General features: G+C 41.0%; 2 protein-coding genes across 3 annotated transcripts in view; one reads left to right on the top strand and one right to left on the bottom strand.

Annotated features, from left to right (window-relative positions):
• LOC124141157 overlaps positions 1 to 14,420 on the bottom strand; it is a 64,068-nt gene extending 49,648 nt beyond the window's left edge. For both annotated transcript variants that reach the window (XM_046509073.2, XM_046509072.2), the window contains exons 1-3: positions 14,323 to 14,420; positions 14,203 to 14,233; positions 1,319 to 1,836 (exon numbers count right to left, since the gene is read on the bottom strand). In XM_046509073.2, the coding sequence (XP_046365029.2) occupies positions 1,319 to 1,836; positions 14,203 to 14,233; positions 14,323 to 14,361 (588 nt within the window). In that variant the 5' untranslated portion in view covers positions 14,362 to 14,420. The remainder of the gene's footprint in view (positions 1 to 1,318; positions 1,837 to 14,202; positions 14,234 to 14,322) is intronic.
• Positions 14,421 to 18,625: 4,205 nt separating this feature from the next.
• LOC124141201 (glutathione peroxidase-like) lies at positions 18,626 to 24,466 on the top strand. Its single transcript, XM_046509136.2, has 3 exons — positions 18,626 to 18,978; positions 21,715 to 21,858; positions 23,671 to 24,466. The coding sequence occupies exons 1-3, from the start codon at positions 18,652 to 18,654 to the stop codon at positions 23,905 to 23,907; spliced, it is 708 nt and encodes a 235-aa protein (XP_046365092.1). The 5' UTR covers positions 18,626 to 18,651; the 3' UTR covers positions 23,908 to 24,466.
• Positions 24,467 to 26,327: the final 1,861 nt, after the last annotated feature.

Consider the following 26,327-nt stretch of genomic DNA (forward strand, 5'->3'; position numbering starts at 1 on the left):
TTTGCTTCAGGCAGTCACGCATGATTTATTAAACGGCGGCCTGCATGACTGATCGTGCATGGTGCAGTACACCATTAGCAACGAGGATACAAATCAGCTGAGTCACGTTCTAAGTATCCATTGTGCCCACTTCGATAACAGACTGTTTCACAAGTATCCGCGAAAACATTACAAAACGTACTGTTTTCAGGAATAGAACCTGCATTCATTGCTAAGATATGTACCGTAAACCTGCATTCATTGCTAAGATGTGTACTGTATACCTGCATTCATGGCTAAGATATGTACCGTAAACCTGCGTTCATGGCTAAGATATGTACCGTAAACTTGCATTCATGGCTAAGATATGTACCGTCAACCTACATTCATGGCTAAGATATGTACTGTAAACTTGCATTCATGGCTACGATATGTACCGTAAACCTGCATTCATTGCTAAGATATGTACTGTAAACCTGCATTCATGGCTAAGATATGTACCGTAAACTTGCATTCATGGCTAAGATATGTACTGTAAACCTGCATTCATGGCTAAGATATGTACTGTAAACCTGCATTCATGGCTAAGATATGTACCGTAAACCTGCGTTCATGGCTAAGATGTGTACTGTATACCTGCATTCATGGCTAAGATATGTACCGTCAACCTACATTCATGATTGAGATATGTACCGTAAACCCTCATTCATGGCTAAGATATGTACCGTAAACCTGCATTCATGGAGAAGATACATACGGTAAACCTTCATTCATGGCTAAGATATGCACTGTAAACCTGCATTCATGCCTAACATATGTACCGTTAACCTCCATTCATGGAGAAGATGCATACGGTAAACCTGCATTCATGGAGAAGATACATACGGTAAACCTGCATTCATGGAGAAGATACATAGGTAAACCTGCATTCATGGAGAAGATGCATACGGTAAACCTGCATTCATGGAGAAGATACATACGGTAAACCTGCATTCATGGAGAAGATACATAGGTAAACCTGCATTCATGGAGAAGATACATAGGTAAACCTGCATTCATGGAGAAGATACATAGGTAAACCTGCATTCATGGAGAAGATACATTACGGTAAACCTGCATTCATGGCTATACATGCAATTCCATGTGTATACATGCACACGTTTCAAACAGTAATCTTCCGGAAGACGGGATTTCCGGATAAATGGGTCTGGCTACAGACGGACAACTATCATCAATGATAATCCGGATACTTAAAGGGGTCTGGTCTACAGGGTGTGCACTGTACATGTATGTGTTATCATCAATGACAATCCGGATACTTAAACAAACACAGACTTACCACAATGGCGCCAGCAGTGTCCATAGCAGTGACAATTGCGTCATGCTGACCAGGGATCGCATATGTCTTCGTCAACATACCCGTAGCGTTGTTTTTCATGTCACCGTTGCCGTCATCGTAGTTCATCTGATACGTCAAGATCCCGCCAGCGTCGACGTCAATAGAAAAGGTCACCGCCTCTCCCGTCGTGGCGAAGCTTGGACTGACGCTCAGATCTACCCTTTTGATGGGTTGGGCCGACTGGTAAACACTGAGGTACGTCTCCCCCCCGCACATCTGAGCCGCATCCCCGGCACATGGCGTGGAACAGTTGGAGGTGCCGGTGATGAAGGCAGCGTCGGGTTCGTTGTCACCGCAGAAACAGAATCGACCTGCTATCAAGCCTGCATATATTGCTTGATACGCTCCGCACAAGTTGGTACATATTTCTACGGTGAGGGCGTTGGGATCATAGTAGCCAGGGCTGAGCGGAAGATGGCGGTTCCTGATGTCTTCTATGTAACACCCATGGAGGCTACCTGCAATGGAGAAAGCGTGTATGTTGATATTACAACAGCAAATAATCGGGTTTAGATGTCACAGTGCTGTCAGCTATAATTCACACTAATACCAAGGAGTTTCCCCGTCGGAATTCTGGGGCAGAATAGCTCCGCATGCTTTTTGAATAGACTGAAATGGGAATTGTGTGGTTATAATGTAGGACACTAAGATGGTCGTAACTCATGCTGTAACGAAGGTTTAGGACAATCGCAGCGCTAAGTAACGTCTTGAGCAGGTTTTAGATGAGTGCGTCTCATCTTAACGGGACATCCTAGATCGCTGCTCAAATCACTGGTTTCAAAGGCCCAGCCTCGATAATAAGATGAAGTTATAACTGCTGTGAATGCTTAAAGCATTTGTATTAGAAGAATATTGTATATTTCTATAGCCAACGGGGATTTGGAATTATTTCATGTATTTCTCCACGCCCAAACTGACACCTAGCATGGCTGGGGTGGATCGAGTAGATATGTAAATACTAATGAGTATGTAGATACTGATTCTGTCCGGCATCTGGTTTTAGGCCAATCAGAGGGCACCTGTGTCGCAGGCGTCTCACGCAAGTTGCGTCTCTCAGACGTGTTAGAAACCTATGGTTATGGGTTCGAATCCCACATCCGACCTAAGTATATATTTCTAGATATGTCAGTGGATTTTACTAAAATGGTGACCGCCCGTGGTTTAGTGGAGGGAGTGTCCACCCGGAGAGCGGAAGGTAGTGGGTTCGATCCCCGACCGTGGTATACCAAAAGATGTTAAAAGATGGTACTTTTTGTTACCCTGCCTGACGCTCGGCATTAAGGGGTTAAAACAAGGCCTAGTCGGCTCGGAGTCAGTATACTGTATTCATGTTACACTGTGGCATGATATCATAGGTAGCTAGCACTGTAAAATCGGCATTAGTCCAGGCTAGTACAAGCAGCCACACACACAAACACACGTGCATGCACGTCGCTATATGGGTGCAATAAATCGTGACGTCACCTCACCTAAATAAAGTGGTAAACGTCTAGCACCTGCACCACGTCGGGCTTTCGACTGACTGACTCGCCTTAATGGAACTTAAATAATCTTTAAATCGGCGTAATACGAAAACTTTTGTATCTAATTTTATATCTAATCGATACCTCTGATGGAACTGCATTGTGTTAGATACGCGGCTTTAGAGAAAGTGCTTTGGGTATTCTTTTTTTAATTTTTTAAAACACAATATAGGTAGTTCTCAAAGTTCTTCTTATTTCTCTATTCTATATCCATACTGAATTTCGAATTTACTATATATACTCTCTTTGTTGAAAGATACGTGTCCCGTTTGGGATTTCGGATCAAAACACGGTCCCAATATCCAAAGTAAGAGCCCTCTAATGAGGTCCGGCTGCTTGTGGTTTGCGATCATGCTGTCAACCACTTGTCTGACCCAGACCTGATTTTTTACGTGCTGTCGCGATATCGTTGGGTTGTGTGACCTAAAACAATTTTGGCTCTCTCATGTGGTAGAACTGTGAACGGTGACAACTTACATACCTGAGCGTATCGTTGTTCGAAGCGGTCGTATAATATGATATATCGTTCATAGCGATGCAGTGTACACGTAACTATATTGCATTTGGGGAATAAACGTGATATATATTGGGATTAACGCGGTATGTTTGCGGAATTATCGTGATATATTTTCGGGATTACCACGGTTTGTTACAGTAATTACCCTGATTTGTTTCCGGGATTACCGCGGTATGTTTGCTGAATTACGACGGTATGGTTGTGGATTTACCGCGGTATGTCTGCGGAATTGTCGCGGCATGTTTGCGGGATTACCGCGGTATGTTTGCCGGATTACCGCGGTCTGTTTGCCGGATTACCGCGGTTTGTTTGCCGGATTACCGCGGTCTATTTGCCGGATTACCGCGGTTTGTTTGCCGGATTATCACGGTATATTTGCGGGATTACCGTGTTATGTTTGCGGAATTACCGCGGTATAGTTGTGTATTTACTGCGGTATGTCTGCGGAGTTGTCGCGGCATGTTTGCGGAATTTCCGGGATTTGTTTGCGGGATTACCGCGGTATGTTTGAGGATTTACCGTGTTATGTTTGTGGAATTACCGCGGTATGGTTGAATGTGTATTTACCGCGGTATCTCTGCGGTGTTGTCCCGGCATGTTAGCGGAATTGTCGCGGGATATTTGTGGAAATAAGGTGGTATGTTTCCGGAATTACCGCGGTATGTTTGCGGAATCACTGCGATACTTTAACCTCACAGTACCTGTGTACAGCAAACATTTCCCGGCCTTAGTCTTGCCCAGTATTTTAAACTCAAAATACCCCACAGGCATCACCTTTCCGAAGTTCAAGACCTACACTATCCCGAAACAAAGGTAAACATAAGAGTCTGTCTAGAGGCCCTAAGTTTCCGATACGTTCATCCATTGTCCTGATCTGCACTAATATAACGGGTCAGAAGGTTTGAATGACCCTCGCGTATGTTCTTCAAGCCGATCTGAGCACCGCACCGATCGTATAATATGTTCTGTCATGTTTAGATCCAACAAACATCGATACACTGGTTATAGATCTGAGGCCTCTTTTATTCCTACCCCGAACGCGTTGCTGTCAGCAACCTTTCAGAGTATGGCTTTAAGCAACGTCGACGGATGTAACACTAAGTAACGATGTTGTCCTTCACCGTACACGTTGCTCTGTGGAGCCTTGAAAATCTACAACCAGTTTAACAGGTTTTAGAACGATCTATATGTGTGTCTAACAGAGGGGAAAGGAGAGTTAATTTCCATGCTTTAAATATTTTTTATCGATTCCCATAGAGTCAGTAAAACGTTGAATGTGAGTGAATGTGTTGTGTTGATGACGACAGATCAATCGGCGTGTGACGTTGCCATAGAGACACGACACAGTCAGGGTGATCGATATTGATCCATAATTCTATCTAGAAAAAAAACATCTCTCGTATGCAAGTCAAAGCTTTCCACGTTTTATAAAACTGTATTGATTTGTTGGCATATTATATTTTGTGTAAACAAAATAATAGCTGTGAAATATATCACGGATAAAGGGCGAGGTGACAGATCGATTTTGAAATGACGTACTAGATGTCACGAACAGCGCGAGGTTCTCAGAAATCGTAGAACGAAGTCGTGATGTTTTGAGAGGTTTCATTCTTGTTTCATGAATTATGAATTATGGCGAAAGTGGTAGAACATCATTCAATTAACAAACCATGTCAAAGTCTTCTCCAACACTCTTTGATATGGTCACGCTACGGTATAGGTAACCAGAAGGCGGTGCCTAGGGCACTTCCAGTAAGATCAATATGATAAATAGGTGAGTGAGTACAAGTACGCCGCTTCGAACAGTATTTAAGATAAAGGTCAACATAATTTCAGAAAACAAGAAGGGATGCAGGTCATAGACCTTTAATGACGAAACCAACGGTGACGGGTAAAAGTTGACAAACGTAGGAGTATGATTGAAGAAAATCGAACCTAAACGGATCCCTGAATTGCTAAGGGACACAACTCTGCTCAGCGAATCGCTGAGCCCGATTTTGCTTGTGCTGTATAAACCTGATACGCGGGCAAATATGGAATGAATGAATGAATGAATGAATGAATGAATGAATGAATGAATGAATGAATAGTATTTTACGCCGCATCAGCAATTTTCCAGCTATTCGCAGCTAGGCAAAAAAGGACATTATGATCTTTGTGTAGGAAAGATACCAAAGTATTAGAACAACATTAATTGTGTGAAGATTCATTTGTTCGGGCGTTTACAAGTTGACATCCTTTGTCATTATTTAGAGTAAAAGGTATGTTGTTAATTATCCATTACGATATAGCGGTGAGCAGAATATCTGTAAATGAGTAAGATAGTCAATTATTTAGTTGAAATTAATTGAGTTCTTGGGATGCTAGAATAGAGTAAGGATATTGTATTTACATTAGTTTCCTTTTGCCACCCATTTCCCGATGCCCAGAGCTAAGATTGGTTGGTTGTTTAACGCCGCACTCAGCAATATTCCAGCTACAGTAAGGTACGGTTATAACGAACTCAAAGGGACTACTAATTTTAGTTCGTTATAACCGTAGTTCGTTGTAAGCATATATACAGCATAACAACAGCAAATAGTCGGGACCAAAAAAGTAAGTTCGTTATATCGTCAGTTCGTTATAAGCGTGTTCGTTATAACCGTTGTTTGCTGTATATGACGGCGGTTCCCAGAGCTAAGAAGCTTCCTAAGTACTGTCGTGTTTTGAGGGATTATTATATTCTGAGTTTAAAAAATAGTATAACAGATATTAATGAAAACAATAAATTAGCTTCAGGTTTTACAACTCGTTTCATGACTCAATGTTTCTCTGTGCATGTTTAATAAAACAATATCTGTTGTGAAAAAACAATTATTGTTCGGTTCCGTTCAGATATGTTTTAAAGCAATACCCAAAAACCTATTCTGTCGCCAACACAAATTCTAGGCTAACCAAATCTTGTCGAAATTCTTTGTTAACACATCCAGTTGTTAAACGTTACATTATACGACTACGAATAGGTCATCAGCTAATTTCACACCCCACAGTTCTACCGATATCTCATCGTAATTCGCACCCAGGCCGTGTCATACCTAAAGACGTTCAAGGCAGGTACATGTTGTTACCCTGCCTGGCGCTCGGCATTAAGGGGATAAAACAGGGACAGGTCGCCTCGGAGTGTGGGTAGGGCATCCATGTAAAACTGCGGCATGGTATCTCCGTTGACTAACATAACAAGACCGGTATAAGTCCGGTCTAGTATAAGTGTAAACGATCTAAATTTTCGGGTCAAAAAGTTTCCGGAAGGAAAAAATATTCATATGAGAAAATATTCCAGTGTCAGGAAGATACTGACTGTGGAAATAATATGTTGACAAAAATTTCCACTGTATATTGTTTCCTAGGGGGAATGAATTATCCTATTACACATGGACATCGCTATATAAGTGCAATAATCTTGAACGCAACGTTAAACCCATTTCACCTCTCCTCACTGAAAACAAACATGTCGTTGAAATTAACGATGATATGTAACCAACACTACGCCATCATACAACACAAAAATAAACAGCAAACATACTTTTTCGCCAACTTCTTAAATAGCGCTTGCGTTTGATTAAAAAACCCTGGACCACCCCGTGAACACATGTGAACCCATTTGAACCCAGGTGAATCCATATATAGCCCGCGTTAACCTTGGGTGACCAGTGTTCGCAGATGTTAACTTAATTACGTGATACTTGGTTGACCTTAGCTTCCTATGCCCTAAAAAACCCTGGCGTGCGGCACTCTGGTTAGTAGATTCCAAGTTATTACAGTAAACTACGGTTATAACGAACTCAAAGGGACACTAATTTTAGTTCGTTATAACCGTAGTTCGTTATAAGCCTATATACAGCATATGTACAACAAATGACCGGGGCTAAAATATAAGTTCGTTATATCGGTCAGTTCGTTATAAGCGTGTTCGTTATAACCGTATTTTACTGTAGTTTCATTTATTGATTCAATCAAGAATGCAAACATTAAATGGCAATAATTAACAAGTTATTGATAGTATATATCTATTCTAATATGCGTCAGCTTAATGTAACCCTAGATTCTTGATATAAATACTTTTAAATCAATGATGATTTATAGATGATTTTTTTTTTCATTTTTGATGTCCCGAGGGTTAGGTTGAACTTTCTTGTCGTTTCCTATGCATCAAATGGAGAAAAAAAAGTACAATGGCAGGTTTGTCATGCACTGAAACACTTGTTATCTTCTCATAGTTGTGTGATACAGCACTGCATATGGCTGTTGTGTTTTTCCTCTTCCCGAGAGCCATTAAGTAGTTTATATAAGGTTGCATTTTATGGGTTTTATTTCAGATACTGCCCTAAGGTACGCCTACTAACAAATGGTTAACTCAGGTTAAAAACTAGTCAGGTCTGGTTGCTAGAAATGTAGTAACCTCGGTTGACCCGGTCACTCAAGTTTTAATAATAGAACGCAATCACGGTGGTTTGGTTTGGGTGTTTCGAAATACTTAGAGTGAGTGAGTATAGTTTTACTCCGCTTTTAGCAATATTCCAGCGATATCACGGCGGGGGACACGCGAAATTGGCTTCTCACACTGTTCCCATGTCGGGAATCGAACCCGGGTCTTCGGTGTGACGAGCGAACGCTTTAACCACAAGCCTATCCAAGAAGAAGTTCAAGGCCTTCAAGAAGAAGTTCATTAAATATGAATAAATAATTCCTGTGACATCATTATATCCATGCCTACCCTAGACGACTACCAGAGGGCTGCCAAACTTTGGAATATGTACACACATTAAATAGAAATAACCAGACAAGTTACAAACAAAGACACAATCCCCATAAAGTTTCCATGTCGTAATTATAAGAACCCGGCACATTTTCAGCGGACCCTGACACAGTGAATTACGCAGCGTGTAACTATTTGCTGCGGTCTGCGTGATGAACCGTGTATTATGTCATGGAGATACAAAAACGCGTGTCGTATTTTTCGCGAATACGGGCTTTTGATATTTTTCTTTGCCATAAATAATACATAGCTGACGAGAAGCCAAACGCAACCAACTATTAGTATAGGGGGCACAGCCGTTTAAGGTGCCGCGATTCGCTGTGCAGAGTTGCGTCTCTTGGGCACGCCAGAACCCTATGATTGTAGGTTCGAATCCCGGCTCGCCCCGATTATGTTTCTAGGTTTGTCAGCACCATACCCGTACTCGTGGGTTTCACCGAAATGGTAAACGTCTGAGACCTGCATCACTTCGGGCTTTCCTCGGGGCGGTCGGGTAGCCTAGTGGTTAAAGCGTTCACTCGTCACGCCGAAGACCCGGGTTCGATTCCCAACATGGGTACAATGTGTGAAGCCCATTTCTGGTGTACCCCGCCGTGATATTGCTAGGATATTGCTAAAAGCGGCGTAAAACCATACTCACTCACTCACTCACTTGGGCTTTCCTCTTACATTAAGCTGACACGCCGTGATATAACTGGAATACTGTTAAAAGCGGCGTTAAACCCAACTCACTCACTATTTGTACAGCTATTCGGATTTCACTATTTAATCGCACCGTGATATAGCTGCAATTTTATTCTCTGTGGCGGCAAATCATTGACTTGTCCCTCCTACAAACGTCATGGTGGAAGTCCAGACTCGATTATTTACAGATCTTTGTCATACTGCTGGAATATGAGTGCTGAGTGCGGCGTTAAACAACAAACAAAGCTTCGAATATCACAGCGTAACACTATGTTGATAGTTTCGAATGTCTTTCAAAATGCATATTTATAATATGATGTCTTAAAGGGCAAATAGAGTCAACAGGCAACTTTTAATACTTTAGGGCATACTTAATCACAAATGCTTGACCAAACTTTAATTTAAAACAAAAACAAGACGGAATTAGCGTAAAACAGACGGTAAAAAACGACAGGCGAAATCGTCCCCCAAACGAAACATTCCACCACTGAGGGTATCCCCTTACTTGGATTAAACAGGTTCCCGGTGTTAGACGCGCTGCGCAATTTCAACGATCATAATTATCGGGCAGACGTCCTATCGGCCTGCTTCAGCCTCGAATTATTGCATACGTTAAGCCTTTTTCTGTCTGCTCATCCACTTGTTTACCGTGTCCAAAACTTCTATCACTTATAGCAATATTTTAGCAATACCACTGCGGGGGACACCAGAATTGGGTTTCACGCATTGTACCCATGATGGGAATGGAACCCGGGTCTTAGGCGTGACGAGCAAACGCTTTAACCAGTAGGCTACCCGACCGCCCCTATATCACCAAGTAACAACACTGAAGTTGCCTTCAGTTGTTTACTCAGGGGATTAATCCCTGAATGGGTATTCATTGTGTGGAATAGTGCCGTGGGCAGCTGGTGTTTTATTATCCAAACAGGATGTTAATTGTTATTTTAATTATTCACAATGTCAAGATCAAAGGTTGTTTCACACGTTCAACAATGTATGCAATGTTGTTAATTTTGTAGGATTAACAGATATAGCAAAAACAGTATATATTATGTATAAAGACTAAGAATCACAAGATAGATAAACGCTGCAAACATACAAGCCAATAAAAACAGTTGTCAACGCTGCGTCGGTAGCTTTAGGAAACGCCCGCAAATAAGTTTGTTTTGGAAGCCGATTACTGAGCGTGTGATTTCAGCACTTTCACTTGGACATTTAAATTGTGTGTGTGTGTGTGTGTGTGTGTGTGTGTGTGTGTGTGTGTGTGTGTGTGGCCGCTTATTATTGCCCCGGATTAATAACGGTTTTATAGGACTAGCTCACTGAGATACCATGCCGCAGTTTAACAAGGAAACCACAGCTGATACATCCTTATTTTACAACCCTTCATCCCTAGGCGTGGTAACAAGAAGTATCATCTTCTTACGCCTCCTGACTCGACCGAGGGAGTGAGCCACCGACTTTCCGCTCTCCCGACAGACGTTGTACCCATTACACCGCGTAGGCGGTTATATGACTCACTCCCCAACGACTGGTCCTTGTTTAAAAGTGTATGAATTCATGCATTTTGAAACATAACTGAAACTCAAATTAGACGGAGAAGGGAAGGGCGAAGGGGATGAAGAATGGTGAAACCTTAGGACGATGGGAAATAGTGAAACTTCAGAGCAAAGAGAAATGGTGAAACCTAATAGTGCGAAGGGAAATAATGAAACCTCACGTCGAAGGGGAATTGTGAAACTTCAGGGCGAAGGAGAATAATGAAAATATAGAGCGATGAGGAATGGTGAAACCAAATAGGCCGAAGGGGAATAATGAAGGTTGATAACAAAGAGGAACGGTAGAGCAAAAAAAGGGGAAATGGAAATAGTGAAACTTCAGGGCGAAGGGGAAATAATGGAAATATAGGGCGATGAGGAATAGTGAAACCAGATAGGGCGAATGCTAGGAAAATAGTGAGACTTGAGAGCAAAGAGGAATTGTGAAACATTAGAGTGTAGGGAAATAGTGTAACTTGAGAGGAAAGGGGAATTGTGAAACTAATAGGGCGAAAGGCAATTGTGAAACATCAGAGCAAAGAGGAATGGTGAAACCTTAGGCCGAAGGGAAATATTAGAACTAAGGGGCGATGAGGAGTCATGGAACTAAGGGGCGATGAGGAGTCATGAAACTAAGAGGCGATGAGGAGTCATGAAACTAAGGGGCGATGAGGAGTCATGAAACTAAGGGGCGACGAGGAGTCATGAAACTAAGAGGCGATGAGGAGTCATGAAACTAAGGGGCGATAAGGAGTCATGAAACTAAGGGGCGATGAGGAGTCATGAAACTAAGTGGCGATGAGGAGTCATGAAAATAAGGGGCTATCAGGAGTCATGAAACTAAGGGGCGATGAGAAGTCATGAAACTAAGGGGCGATGAGGAGTCATGAAACTAAGGGGCTATCAGGAGTCATGAAACTAAGTGGCGATGAGGAGTCATGAAACTAAGGGGCTATCAGGAGTCATGAAACTAAGGGGCGACGAGGAGTCATGAAACTAAGGGGCGATGAGGAGTCATGAAACTAATTGGCGATGAGGAGTCGTGAAACTTAGGGGCGATGAGGAGTCATAAAACTAAGGGGCGATGAGGAATCACGAAGCTAAGGGGCGATGAGGAATAATGAAACTTTAGGGCAAAGGGAAAAGGGAAACTTAGGTCGAAGGGAATAAGTGAAAACAGAGCAACGAGAAATGGCGAAACTTCAGGGCAAAGGGGAATAGTCGCGCGTTAGACTGAAGAGGAATCTTGACACAAAATGGCTAAGAGAAATACTGAACCGTTAAGGCGAAGGGGCATAGTAAAACTTGTTGGAGGGTGAGTGCGTGAGTATGGTTTTACGCCGGTTTTAGCAATATTCCAGCAATGTCACGGCGGGGGACATCGGACATGGGTTTCACACATTGTGCCCATGTGGGGAATAGAAACCCGGGTCTTTAGCATGACGAACGAACGCTTTAACCACGAGGCTACGCCACACTTGTGGGAGAAAACAAATAGTGAAACTTTAAGGCGATGGGGAATAGTGAAACTATATGGTGAAGGGGAAAGATGGAACTATATATAGGGCGAAGAGGAATTGTGAAATTTAAGATATCCCGGAAGAAAAGTACCTATAAGTTCTTGTTGTCTAAATTAAAAGGAAATTGCAATCATGATCAGTACTTGCACTACTTTTCAAAAGTTATGCATTTAGCACTGCGATTCACATGCCTTCCTAACACTCAATAGGTAAAAACAATAATGAAGAGATTGATAGTATGATAGGGAAGGGATACTAATATTCACTTAATAATTCACAAATATACAAAACCCAAACAACAACAATTGCAACAGAAATACTAATTGTGGTTTTCCCATGTTCATTTAGCATTAATGCAGCACTATGTTACATTTCGCACCATGTAACAGAATAACCGATTCCACATGTAAAGTGTGCTGCAGAATAGTACTGGTATTAACATATGTCAATTTTCTCTGGAACTTAAGATTTACTTATATGTCAGTTCAGCTGACTTTGTAATAGAACATAGGTGGTTTATGTAAATACAAAACTACATCTACAAACAGTTGCAGTGGTGATGCCTTTATTATATGCCTACAAAACAATATAGGATCAGATGAAATCATAATAAAGGTGTAATGACGATAAATGTCCGTAAAATTAATTTCGTCAAAATATTGCTGGCCATTCTAATATCCATTCACAATAAATCAGTTAGCCTGACATGTGTGGTACGGCTCTACACCATGACACTACCGCCCCACAGCGATCATGATCAATAATTGTTGCCCTGGCATACAGCTCGCCGCTACGTCGCCAACAACGTTTTCTGCCATCTGTGAATCGGAGGCAAAACCTTGATTCGCCTGTAAACATGGTTTAACACCATTGGCGCACAGCCCGTCCCTAGTGTTGCCCTCCCATCACAACCTTTACAGCCTTTGGTAAACTGTTAGAGTCACACCCTTCACAGACCGCCTTGCTTTCAGGCGGGCTGCATCGAGCCGTTTTGGAACGGTTGCATATGATGAAATTCGCCTTCCTGTTATCAACGGAATTCTCTATTGATAACAGAAGCAAATCTGAATCCATTGCGTTGTGCAATTAATGTCATGAGAAGATCTTGACTTAGTGTTTTTTAGGCCTGCCACGCCCACTTCTCATTATAACCCCAACCGTTTGACGGTTCTTGTCCCACAGTCAAGAAATGACACACTTTTTGATTTGCCAAACATTTGGGCAACTTGGGATATTGACGCCCCCCCCCCCCCCCCCCCAACTCCCCACCCTCTATCGAACCCACAATTTTGTCTGTTCATTGAAATACTGCCTCAGAGTCAGTTTTAAGCGAGTGCTTAGCTCAGTTGTATCAGTGATTGTGAGTTCCCCCAAAGGCGCATGCACTTTGGCTTCTTTGTGAATGTGCAGCAGGTACTGTCAATGCATGATGGGAAATTATGTTATGATTAGATGTTGTGTTCAGATGCAAAGCTAAACCGTATTGTAAATGTTCGCACCAACGATAGCTACATTCAAATCAAGAGTTCCCTTAATGTTTTGTCGGTGGCATATTATATCATTAGTTGTATATCTAATTATGAAAGATTTGGAAATTAACAACGATTTATCACTATCACATAAAGATTTAGTCAATCTTTCATAAGTTATTTTAGAAAAAACCCATATTCCTAGAAATGCATTAAGGATTATCATTCTCGCGTCTCTCTTTTAAAAGAAAGATACAGAAAATAGATATCTTCTCGGTATATATATAACGGTATACATAACAGAAAAGTATACGTCCTATCCGTTACTTCAATGCTAAAAGTTACTTTAATATTACCACTTTTCTGTATATTCAGTAAGTCCTTTAGTTTGGTATTCATATATTCTACTCAAAAGAAGTTAAAGAACAGTCAATTCTTTTATTACTATAGTTAATCTGTCATGTTAAGCCATTAATAAGACATAGACAGGAACATCAATATTTTAAATATACTAGCTATATTTCATTTTTCATATATTTCAATGACAAGTCAGAATTACTATTATTTGTAATTTCTTTTTAAATACGTGATGTATGTAAACAGTTCATTTAAAACATCACACGATATCAACAAGAACGTAGAAATTAGGTAATAAAACATTGTTGAAGCTCCACAAAACACATTTACACATGTCAACCATTGCACTACAGTTATATCGCGACAAAATTTAAACATCAGTTACATGTCCCGTGGGAGCACAGCGGTCTATTCTACTTACTTGCGGATTGGACTTGAGTTGCTTGTAGTACCTACAAAAAAATAGTACGTATTATTACTGCACATCACTTCACACGTTATTCGTATAAAATAATAACTTCAATATTCCAGTCGTACTTACCAAAGATACAAGAAGTAGTATCATCGCCCCGTCCGCCATTTGCACATTATCAAGTAAGTATTGCAGGGTTGAGGGCGAGACGGGTACAGGCAGGTGAATTGGTGACGTCACTGGATATGACTGATATCTGATTGGTTCACGTGACCTTACCAATGCCAGCAGAGCTTGACAATTCCTCGCTTAAAGACACAACATGAATTATTAATATAGTGACGGTTTGTTTCATTTATATAAAAAAGATAACAGCATGGATCGAAGATCTTGAGTGCAAGGTATTGAAGCAATGTACGACATTACGCTAATTGTTACTTCCATGGGATTGGCATAAAGTTACTAAAGTCTATTTCTGAAATAATATTTGGTATTGATTATGAATTGATTTTCCACTTATAAAACAGACTTGTGAATAGCCAAGAATCAAGAATGTCGGTGCCAACTGATGGAGCGGTTCTGCAACAACTTGTCTTCACGCTGTGTGGAGTATTGACCGCAAATGCCCTGACACCATTAACAGCCAAACTCTACACGGGACAAACACAACCGACCTAACTTCAATCCCACAAAGCACCGTCGGCCCGACTACACGAAAACAACCAGCCCTATTAGAACAGTGTTCGCAGTCATCCTAACAAACGGAATTGATTAACGAGTTTATTTTCCTCTGTTATATTCTTTTAATCTTGTTCCTTCCAACAACATTACTGCTCGAAATGACAAAATATCCCCAAGGGAGCAAAACGATCGATATAATACAGCAATCATGCCACGGCGCTTGATCTCGCTGGTCATTGATGGTTGTCAAGAAGTCACCTTTGTAAGCTGCTTTCTACATCAACAATTTACAGGTCTAAACATAGCGCCCAATATGCATGCGCCAGCTATGCTGGCAATTTAAAGGATTATGCTTGAGCTGTGATAATATTCTTGGTGTCACCTAAGGTATGAAAATCTGTATCGATGCTGGTTTGATCGTCTGTGAGTGATGCTGATCGGCTTGTTGATGCTGGAGGAACACAATAGCTGTTTCAAGAGCTGGAGCAATACAGTAAGCTGTTGCCTTGGTCACATGATGACATCAACAACTACTTGCTTCCCTTACTGCCGATCAATCGCGGTCTTAAATGCTTTATGTTGGGACAATAACGTTATAAGACAAACATTCCATAAACAGTAGTCCTTCCATTTTAGTCCCACGTCGCCTCACAGGACATCCTGTATACTAGTTTAAGAGCACGAGTTATTTACATAGACCTAGGAACATGTTATGAACAATACTTTATCATATTTATCTACCGCCTGATCGATATCTGTGATGTGTACAAATTTACAAGCACTGACGACAAGACGATGATTAGAGTAAAGATGTATTTCTGGATAAAAACGATCAGTTTGCAAGGTTGTATCTTTATTTGATGAGAAAACTGACATGTCCGAAGTAATAAGAAAAATAACGAAGTGATCATCCAAACCGAAAAAAAACCCAGCAGCAATTTATGCATCACGTTTCCGTGTTCCAAGTATGATTTATGTAGTTACGTTTTTTTAGTCTTCAGCAACCCATGCTTGCCGCAAAAGGCGACCACGCTTGTCGTAAGAGGCGACTAACGGGATCGGGTGGTCAGACTCCTTGACTTGGTTGATGCATGTCATCGATCCCAGTTGTGTGGATCGATGCTCATGATATTGATCACTTGATTGTCTGGTCCAGACTCGATTATTTATAGACCGCTGTCATATATCTGGAATATTGCTGAGTGCGGCGTTAAACAACAAACCAACCAAGTTACCGTTTTGATTTTCATACATACGTTTCACATAATGCCATGGCATCCTTCGGTTAGATAACCCCTCGGATAATGGAAAAGTCAGATACAAGATCTGAATGGAAGGCAGTGCTTTATTTCAGTGTAGTTTCACACATTACATCCCTAACATATATTACAATAATATCCCATGCTGCAGTCGTATTCACAAGTCATATTGCCTTGTTTTAACGCCCGTATTACCATCCATAACAGTATTGCAACGTGATCACATATAACAGTATAATTTCAAATATCAGTATATATTAACTACTTCGTACACTGTTATCACGTATTTTATTGTTCTAGCATATTACCGTAGCCCTACATTTTACAGTGTTATGCAATAATGCCCTATGTACAGCACTACAGGAGACAAAACCATTTCCATGAACCTTAAGAAATTTCTGCTAAAAGCTGTCCGTTGTACGGTTCCGACTATATCATAAACATGTGTTTATGAATCACTATCAAACAGTGATGATACCAGGTGTTCGCGAAAGGTGAGCGTGGCCTGTGCTGCCCGTGGCACCCATCACACACACACGCCAAGGCAAGTCAATATCTCACCACAAGAAAACACATTAAGGATGGGTTGGTTTCATTATGAAAATATTAATAATATTATCAAGATGGTTGACATCAAATGATGAATATCGTAGCTGGTTTAAATATCCAGTAGATTTCAGTTGTCACGTTCAATCAATAAAGTATCTGTGTGTGACTTTAATTTAGCAATCCATCTCTTCCACCTAATAACCCCCAGTAATGCGGGACGCTTCAACACACTTCACTAGACACTGATTTGAAGACCTACTTACGTTGGACGTAAGAATAACATATATGATAATCAATATACTCCTATTTTGCTGTGAACAAAGAACCCATTTCCTCACAATGCCTCCGCTTGAATACTCACAAGTAGGTTAAATCCAAATAAGCTTAGTTTACGTGTCGATGTCGTATATGGTCTTAACTTTATCATGGAAATAACATATTATAGGTTACAGGACGGTGGTTATTGGTATAACTACTTGAATCTGCTAGTGTCTTGGTATAAGCCCGCCCTAAACTACCGTTGTCCCAGTGTAAACCCATTACCGGTGACTTGGTAATAAATAATCATAGGAAATCCCTCCCAACTCGTACTTACAGTGTTTTAGTATAGCCCCCTACTGTATTTGTATAAGACCACCCAGTTCTGCCGATACCTCGATTATAAGGCCACCTCATACTACTAGTATCTTGTTTTATACCGACCCCGTTCTGTCAGTGTTTTAGTATAAGCATGCCCCGTAATGCCTGGGTATAAGCCCGCCCGTACTATCTGTAACTTGGTTTAAGACCATTCCATATTAATAGTGTTATGATCTTAGCCCGCCCCTAACTATCGGTACCTTGGAAAAAGACCATTTCATACTGCTGGTTTCTTGGTATAAGCCCGCCCCGTTCTATCGGCAACTTGGTATCACTCTTCCCATACAGCTGCTGTCTTGGAATAAGCCCGCCCCAGCAGAACACCGTGTTGGCCGTTCTAATCTTGTCTCCCTTAAAACATTGTCCTAATAATAGGACACACAATCATTTATAATTGTCCTTATAATCAGTTGCAATTCGAGTAAGTATTCAGTTATATCAGTGATCCTCGTTTGTTCGCTTCAAACCACACTCCGGCTCAGTGGTGACTCAGCATAACACCACTGCCATAGGCTAATTTGCATATTACGTGACCGGACGTTTCTCTTGTTTGTAAACAATCGCGCTTTTTCAGAAATCAGTATAGAACGGACTAATGCAAGTATTTGGGGGCGCTTTACATATTGTGTTGCATAACTATATAGATATGCTACTACAACTGCGACATTTAGTTGCATTTATACATTAAAGTGACCGTATCGCTAGCTCTCCGTTGGGCTTCGATGACAGCACGTGGAGCCGTACAACCAATGTAAACAAAGGATAACTACGCAAAAAAACAAGTAGATTTTCACGTATTAGGATACTTTCTTAATAAACCGTAACCATTCTTTGACATTTGTTTATGAAAATGTGTAGACTTGTTAAACATGAAACGGATGAAAAGCATAAAGTATGCAATATCTCGAATGGACTGTGAAAAAAAAATAAATTAATGAGTTCTAACAAATGGTAAATATTTACGACTTGGGAAAGTTTGAACTTTCCTCACACATTAAGCTGCTAATTATAAGCCGTGATAAACCTCACTCACTCACTGTAATAACCCGGGATTACTAGTGTCGGTTGGTTTAAAACATATCATGCCTCATATATCCAAAGCGAATGACGCATCGTGTAACATTGCTCAAATTGTCCAAACATATGACGTCAACGACATCAACGCCAACGTTTTAGCGTTAATACCACTAGCCTCGTGCGACATTAATATCCCATGCTGCACGACTGCCAATCACGCGTGCCAGGGCTAAATGTCCACCCATGATATCCTGGTATAAATGCATTAACCCTTCCACGCCGTCCCCGTCATCGGTCACTGGTCAGGCATGAGATGAACCCGCTCGTCGCTCTGCTTGTGACGGTCCTCGGGGGCGCTGTCCCGGCCATGGGGCAGTTGAACCCCACGGACCGCGTATCCCGAGTCACGTGCCGACAGCCCCCGGGGTCAAACGAGACCATCTATGACTACAAATTCCGCGATGTGTACCAGCAGAGGATGGTGAGACTTGATCACTACAGCGGTGACGTCGTTCTCATTGTCAACGTCGCCACATACTGACTATGGACCCGACAGTACCACGGCATGAAGGCACTCCAGCAGAAGTTCGGTTCGCCTGGATTACGTATAATCGGTTTTCCATGCAACCAGTTCGGCAAGGTGGGAATTCGTTTCGTGATACAGTGAAACCTCGTTAGTTCGAACCTCGTTATTCCGGAAACTCCGTTATCGGGATGATTACTGTTGGGCATGTGTTAACTACGGTGGCCCATAAGGGACATGGAGTCTGTTTTTCAATATTTTGATATTTCACTTACTTTCATCATTACCTTTTGCAAATTTGTATCACATATTTGTATGACAAATCGTGTTAATTTGCAAAAGGTTACGATAACAGTAAGTGAAATATCAAAATATTGAAAAACAGACTCCATGTCCCTTATGGGCCACCGTAGTTAACATATAGGGACATGGAGCGGACACTGGTTCGACTCCCTGTATGAATAATGTGTTAAGCCAAATCTCGGTGTCAACCATCATGATACACGGAATGTCTCATATGCATATTTAAGATATCATTAATCATTAATGAACATTATACAATCATATCTGGAGCTTTATTCATTCAGTATTGTAGGCAATAGGCCCGTGATACAATGGTAATTCAGAGTGGCCTCCAGAGAGGTTGAAGCTTCGCTCGCCAAGACGAGGACACTGGTTCGCATCCCGTTAAATGTGTTAAACCCATTTCATTTTTGACTGTTTCATGCTACCAGTAGAGCAGGAGTTGTGTACCTTTCTGTCACCTGGAGTCAGTGACATGTATATTCATAAAACCTTCATCAAAATTTTGTTTGCCCTCCCTCCTTTGGAATCGAGACCAAAAACTCTCTGGCATTGTCGTTTGTAATTTACTGTATCCGTTTTTTAGCACGACTAGCCAACAAGCGTTACATGCTTTTTAAATGTTAAGAATTTATTAAGTTATTATTTATTAACGCTAATTTTTCAATAGTAACAAAATAAAACGACCTTTACACACGCACGGCATAGTTTTCTGGTGCCCATGGGACCGGGTATATCCTGAGGCTAGACTAACGATACAGGAATGCTGCAGTCTGTGAGCATAATAACAGAAGCATTGTAATCTAACCGCCCAGGTAATCCACCCGGTAATTTACGATGAGATCGATAATAGGAAACGCAGCGCATGAGAGAAATTATGAATGTCAATACTGACATCGGGAATATTTACCCATCTCCCTCAGACAGCAAACATCACAAACCCTTGTGTTTATGGACGTTTATTTAATCATGCGATGTGTGTAAATAAACAAGTTTTGGGGAGGAAAGTATGGGTATCGATGTTCAGGTGTTTTGAGTTTACTGTTATCACTATGTAATTGTCATATGTCAGACTAAGTACACCGGCGCTTACGGTCATCGTAGTCAACATCCGATTTCGGATACAGCACTTGATAGTTTGGTAATAACAATGACATTCTTAATCAAGCAGATAACGTTAATGTACGGAAGTGTGTGGGACAGTATTGGAAATGTATAACTGTTCAATCAATAAACTTAACCGTCCTGACTAACATAATTAAAGTTAATTTTCCTTACCATTTATTCCGACATGACATGTTTGTGTATTACAAAAATTGTGGAAAAGGAGATTGATTGAATCAATACATACGTGACCACAAAAGAAAGAAAAAAACATTTTAGATTTGTTTTTGAGAGATGACAATGCAGTAAAACAACTTAATTCGCTAAGGGTTATTCGAAAATTCAATGTGCATAGTAGGATAAAAATAGTTAAAGCATTAATTTTTTAAACATAACCACCAAGAAAACCTCTAAGCGTGTAGTCGTAACAATAGTAGGATGTATCTTTATTTGTAAAGTAAACTGTACATCGATATAAATGGTGACTGATGATACATAATTAAAAAGAGTCCGTCTGATAATATCTAACTATCTGGTACTCGTATGGCTGGGAAGCACGGGTGGCCCAGTCGTCAAAGACGCCGCAATTCGCTGTGCAGAGTTGAGTCCCTTGGGCACGCCAGGAACCTATGATTGTGAGTTTCAATCCCGGTTCTCCCCGATAATGTTTCAAGGTTTGTCAGCACCATACCCGTGCGCGTTGGCTGCACCCAGGAGGTGAACGTCTGAGTCCTAGATCACTTGTTGCTTTCCTCTCACATCAAGCTGACACGCCGTGATATAACTGGAATAGCGTTAAAACGGCGTTAAACCCAACTCTTACTCACTACTCGTAGACTGCGAGACTACACCCGCTGGAGATGAGGTGAAATTGGATGGGAAAATATGACGTCGCGTCCACGATTCTTGTACTTTCATAGCGACTTTGCATGCGCGTGTGTGACTGCTTGTTCTTGTCTGGATTTATGCCGAGTTTACACTGCTAGCACACTGAGATACCACGTCCAGTTTAACATGGACACCCCGCTCAGACACAGTGTACTGGCGATCTGAGCTAACCTGTCCTCATTTAACCCCCTTAATGCCCAGCGCTCGGGTTATTATGTTTTCACAGTGCATTATTCATTCTTTCTTCACTTCGTGGGGCGGTCGGGTAGCCTAGTGGTTAAAACGTTCGCTCATCACGCCGAATACCCGGAGTCGATTCCCGACATGGGTAAAATGCATGAAGCCCATTCTGGCGTTCCCGGCCGTGATATTGCTGGATTATTGCTAAAAGAGGCGTAAAACCATATTCACTCACTCACTTCTTCAAGGCGTAAAACATCATTCACTCACGCATTTTATAGATTAATATTTAATGAAAGGTATTTCCTTATTTGTTATTTATATCGGAGCAGAGTAACTAACTGGGTCCTGAATGCTCCTATATTATGTATTATTCAGGAGGAGCCTGGAGCCAATGGTACTGAAATCATGAACGGCGTCAGATATGTTCGACCTGGGGGCGGGTTCGAGCCTAACTTTCCTCTCCTGGAGAAGATCGACGTGAATGGAGACAAGGAGGCCCCTCTCTATACGTACCTGAAGGTAAGATTTGATAGTGCAGATGTTCGTACATCCTTAATACACTTAAGGGATAAAACGTCTGTTTAAGGACACAAAACCCATATCAGGGAGTTTATACAAGAATACCTTGGAACTAATTACCCTAAGGTCAGATAAAAAAATATTCTTGTTTAACATGCTTCGTTTATAACTGACTTGGTGGAGGAAGGGGGATGTTTTTAGTAGGTTACAACAATACTAAAGCAAGCTTGATTCTAATGCACCACGTGACCTCTTCTGGCCACGCCCGCTGTGGAAGTGTGTCAAGAAGTGCCCATACATAAATGGCATGAGCTTTGCAAAAAGTTAGAAGAACGAAATTTCACTTGAAAAAGTCGTTCACTGACAGTCAGTGCTTAAGTATTTTAACAATAATAGAAGGGACGGGGGACATTTTTGGAGCGGGCGATTCTTGAGAATAATTTATTTTGATGAATAAATTTTAACAGACAAAACTACGTCACCAACATCCATGGTAGAAGTAGGCATTCACATACATACTTATATTTGGATAGTCGACAACGTTTGACCTTTCCTGGTGTCGTTCGTGCTGTTTGGTGTTCAGTCTGTTGGTTGTCAATAGTTACAGTTACAAGTGATGGACAAGTTTTGTAATTCGATATAGATAATTTACACCCACTAGTACACCCAGTTAGACCTTCTCACCCATTGTGTCTTGCCATTACGTGTCTTGATAGCTTCCACGCCTTATTACATTGTGGCAACTTTAATGGGCATATATGAGCAGGGAACATTCGGAAAATAGGACTACAATACCTAGGGTGTATTTATGACCAAAGAAATCTTTATGACCATTTTACAATGACACCAATTTACACATCGTCCAAGCGGCATTGCTAATCGTTGGCGAAAGGTCAAAATATGTCGAAAGGGTTATTCTGTGTTATTTTGCGATTAGTAGCGAAGTAAGTTTTGGAAAGGCATTTAGAAGTGATCCACATAAGGAAAAGAATTTATGGATGTCAACTTCTTTATTATGAGGAACACAACCTTTCGGAGTATATGCCTGATGAAGGAGTAAGCATATACTCCGAACCGTTGTGTTCCCCATAATAAAGAAGTTGACATCCATAAATTCTCTTCCTAATAGAGGAGTAGTAGAACGTTATCGATAACAGTGAAGTTGATGACCAATTACTACTTTACTATTGCACGAAACTCATGGCAACAATGCATGTAATAGTTCATGGTTGTCGTTGGCATTTCCACTTATCTCATCGATAGGGTAAGGGTAACATTTATTGTTTCACGTCAATATTATGTAAAACGTAATATTGAATTCCTAAACATTTAACTTGACTGGAGTAGCCCTGCACTGCTGTAATCCCTGTTCATTTATGGTATGTGTTATTTAATTAATTTTAATTGGATAAATGTGACGTGAATTTATTTCTTCTTCTTCTTCTTCTTCTTCTTCTTCTTCTTCTTATTATTATTATTATGATGTAGTGGTAGTGTTGTATGCATGATCTTGATGTGAGCCAAAGTGTATAATGAATCTAACATGCATTTATGTTTGTTTTGTCTTAGGGGCCTTCCTTAATTACAGCTATGTTGTTATGGTTGTCATCTTGGCTGTGTGAATAATATAAAGGTTCCACCCCAAACTCCGTCGTCCATTCTAATTAAGTGTGGATAGCATAGGGTACACTAACATGATCAACCTTGCTTTCTCAGTGAAGTGGTTAACGTCTAACTACACGTGCCTAATTTGGCTTTCATCACATATTAAGCTGACACGTCGTTAAGCCTGTTCATTGTTTTTAATTTCAGAAATACTGTCCCACAACATTCCTGCAGTTTGCGAGCGACCTCTTTTACACACCCCTGAGGGTGGGTGATGTGTACTGGAACTGGGAGAAGTTCCTCATAGGGCGGGACGGTCGGGTGGTCAGTAGATACCATTCAAGCCTTGACCCACTCGACCAGACTCTGATTCAGGACATCATGCACGAGCTTAAGAAGCCAATGGAAGGCAACGACTTTCATGGAAACGTGTGGTCTCGGTAATGAAACATTGGGGGACAAATTCTACACAGATGGAGAAGGTTTAGTAGGCATGATGAAAAGGATGAGGGAGGGAGGGTGGGAGGGAGGAGGTTTTCATCAAAGATCATCATTGTATAAATTGATTTAAATTGCCGGGCAAACGAAAGTATACATCCATGTTTGCTGGTGGCTATAAAATAAACTTGTCAAACAAAAAATGGTTATTCGACGGTGATATATTTGATACGGGTATCATAGTTGTATTTTTGGACCTTACGTTTGTAGTGTTTCGGCGACTGTTTTCAACCTATTAACGTTTTGATAACATATATACCTTTTTGGTCAAATGCATTTTTCAAGTATATACTTTCTTTTGCCCGGCAGTTTAGGTTGTTCATAGGCACTGTGTTACTGTTATGATTGGGACAATTTGGTGAGCAATAATGATGGGACAATCAGAAACAACGATGTTGTGGTCGTTCCTGACGTCGCCAACCAGAAGTGAAGGTGCAACATGGCGCTGTTTCCGGTAGGCTAGCTCAGCATATGTGTCACATGATTCTATAAAAATGGAAATTAAGCTTTTTTGTGTTCGTATTTCTACGGTTTCTGTTTCAGTAGCGCTGTATTGAGGGTTCAGTCACAAAGGAGCCAATTCCTTTTGTTCTTTCAGAATTGAATATGCATAATAGAGTCACAACCGGACACATATTGATTATGACTAAGAAGTGACGGCGTTTGGTATCGATCCCAAAGTGACTGCACAGAAACATATATTTTAAGCTACAACGAAGATCTAACGACTGTGATATTAACATCACAATCATACAAATCTATACTCTCAATATCACTTCAGCTTATCAAGTTGATTGGTAAGCTCATAATAAAAGACTTGACCTGAAGACTTTAAAATTATTAAATTTAAAAAGATGTCCCCTTCCACGTTGATACACTTCTGGGAACGATGTCCTTCTGTCCTAAAAGTTCTCCTTGTCTGCTTTGGGGTCATCATTCGAGTCGAAATGAGTTCTGGAGTTTAAAACACAGTCATGGAGACATGGCAATGATTGACCTGTGGACTGGCGCATAGCCCTGATGGAAGAGCTCATCTTTTTTCAGCTTCCAACGTCTCTTGGTTTTAATTTCACCCCGTAGTATGCTCCATTTATTGTCGGGCCTTTCGGAATACAATCCACATTGCTGACAGCCCCCGCATTCTAGAACAAGGGGTACATATACTTTCCAGCTGGTGGGACAATATTTGCCTTGTTTGGTTGTGGTGATGTCAAATGCTTCCGCTGTTTCGATTTTGTTTGGACTCAGGAATAGTAAAAAATGGTGACAAGAACCTTTCTGGATCAGCTTCAAACAGAACTAGACTAATATAACGAGACGTTGTACCTTGTGCGGTTTTTTTAGTCAGATGTCATTAGCTATGGAACCAAACTAGTTTCTTCATACTATCTTCATTGCCAAACGTTTCGATGATAATGGAGTGGACTCTCTCCTGGCAAATGCCAACTGAACTAGCTATATGACACTCAGTCATTCACCGGTCGGTCATCACTTTGTCGCGTATTCTCTGGATCATTTCTGGTGTTGCTGATCTGACAGGCCATCCAGGACGAGGGTCGTCTTCAAAGCCATCTGCTGTCCACCGCTTTACTTTGGCATAGATAGGGGCATACTACGCTTGTGTTGTACTCACACCTTAATGGATGGCTTTTCAAAAGCTCCATAAAAGTCCATATTCCCGAGGCAAGTGAGTTAACTCTCTGTAAAAGTCCAGCGTGGAAAATGGACTTTTATAATCAGTTAACTCCCAAATGTTAAAGTCCGGTACAAAGAGATATATATTACTTGGTCCACAAATTTATCATCAAATCCCTGTCTCATAGATTAACCATAATCCGTAATACAATCAAGGGATGCCTTTCTATATATTCACGGAAAGTATTTGAGACAAGTGTAATTAATACCATGTAGCCATGGTTTCTCAAAAACTCAAAGGACTTACTTGACGTTTTACAATACCAGGAAAGAAGCAGGTTCAGTTCTGTCAATATGTTTTTTCAACTTTGTACACCACTATACCACATGGTGATCTTAAGGAAGAACTGTACTCCATGATCCATCCAGGAATAAAGTGGATCCAATGAGATCAGTGATACCTCTTCATCTGTTAAATATTTAGATCTATGCATAACGATTCAGAGTGACAAAATTCTCCCCACAAGACAGTATGACAAGAGGGATGACTTCAACTTTCTATTGTCAACTATACCTTTATGTCAAGCAATATTCCAGGAGCTCCAGCCCTTGGTGTCTACATTTCACAACTTTGGAAGTACAATCGAAGATTTCAATGAGCGCCATACGACTATTGTTCAAACGCTGTGTGATCAAGGCTACAATATTCAAGGCCTCGGTAAAGCTTTCAA

The sequence above is a fragment of the Haliotis rufescens genome, unplaced genomic scaffold (assembly GCF_023055435.1).
Source record: "Haliotis rufescens isolate VD_foot unplaced genomic scaffold, xgHalRufe1.0.p SCAF_11, whole genome shotgun sequence".
Lineage (NCBI taxonomy): Eukaryota > Metazoa > Mollusca > Gastropoda > Lepetellida > Haliotidae > Haliotis > Haliotis rufescens.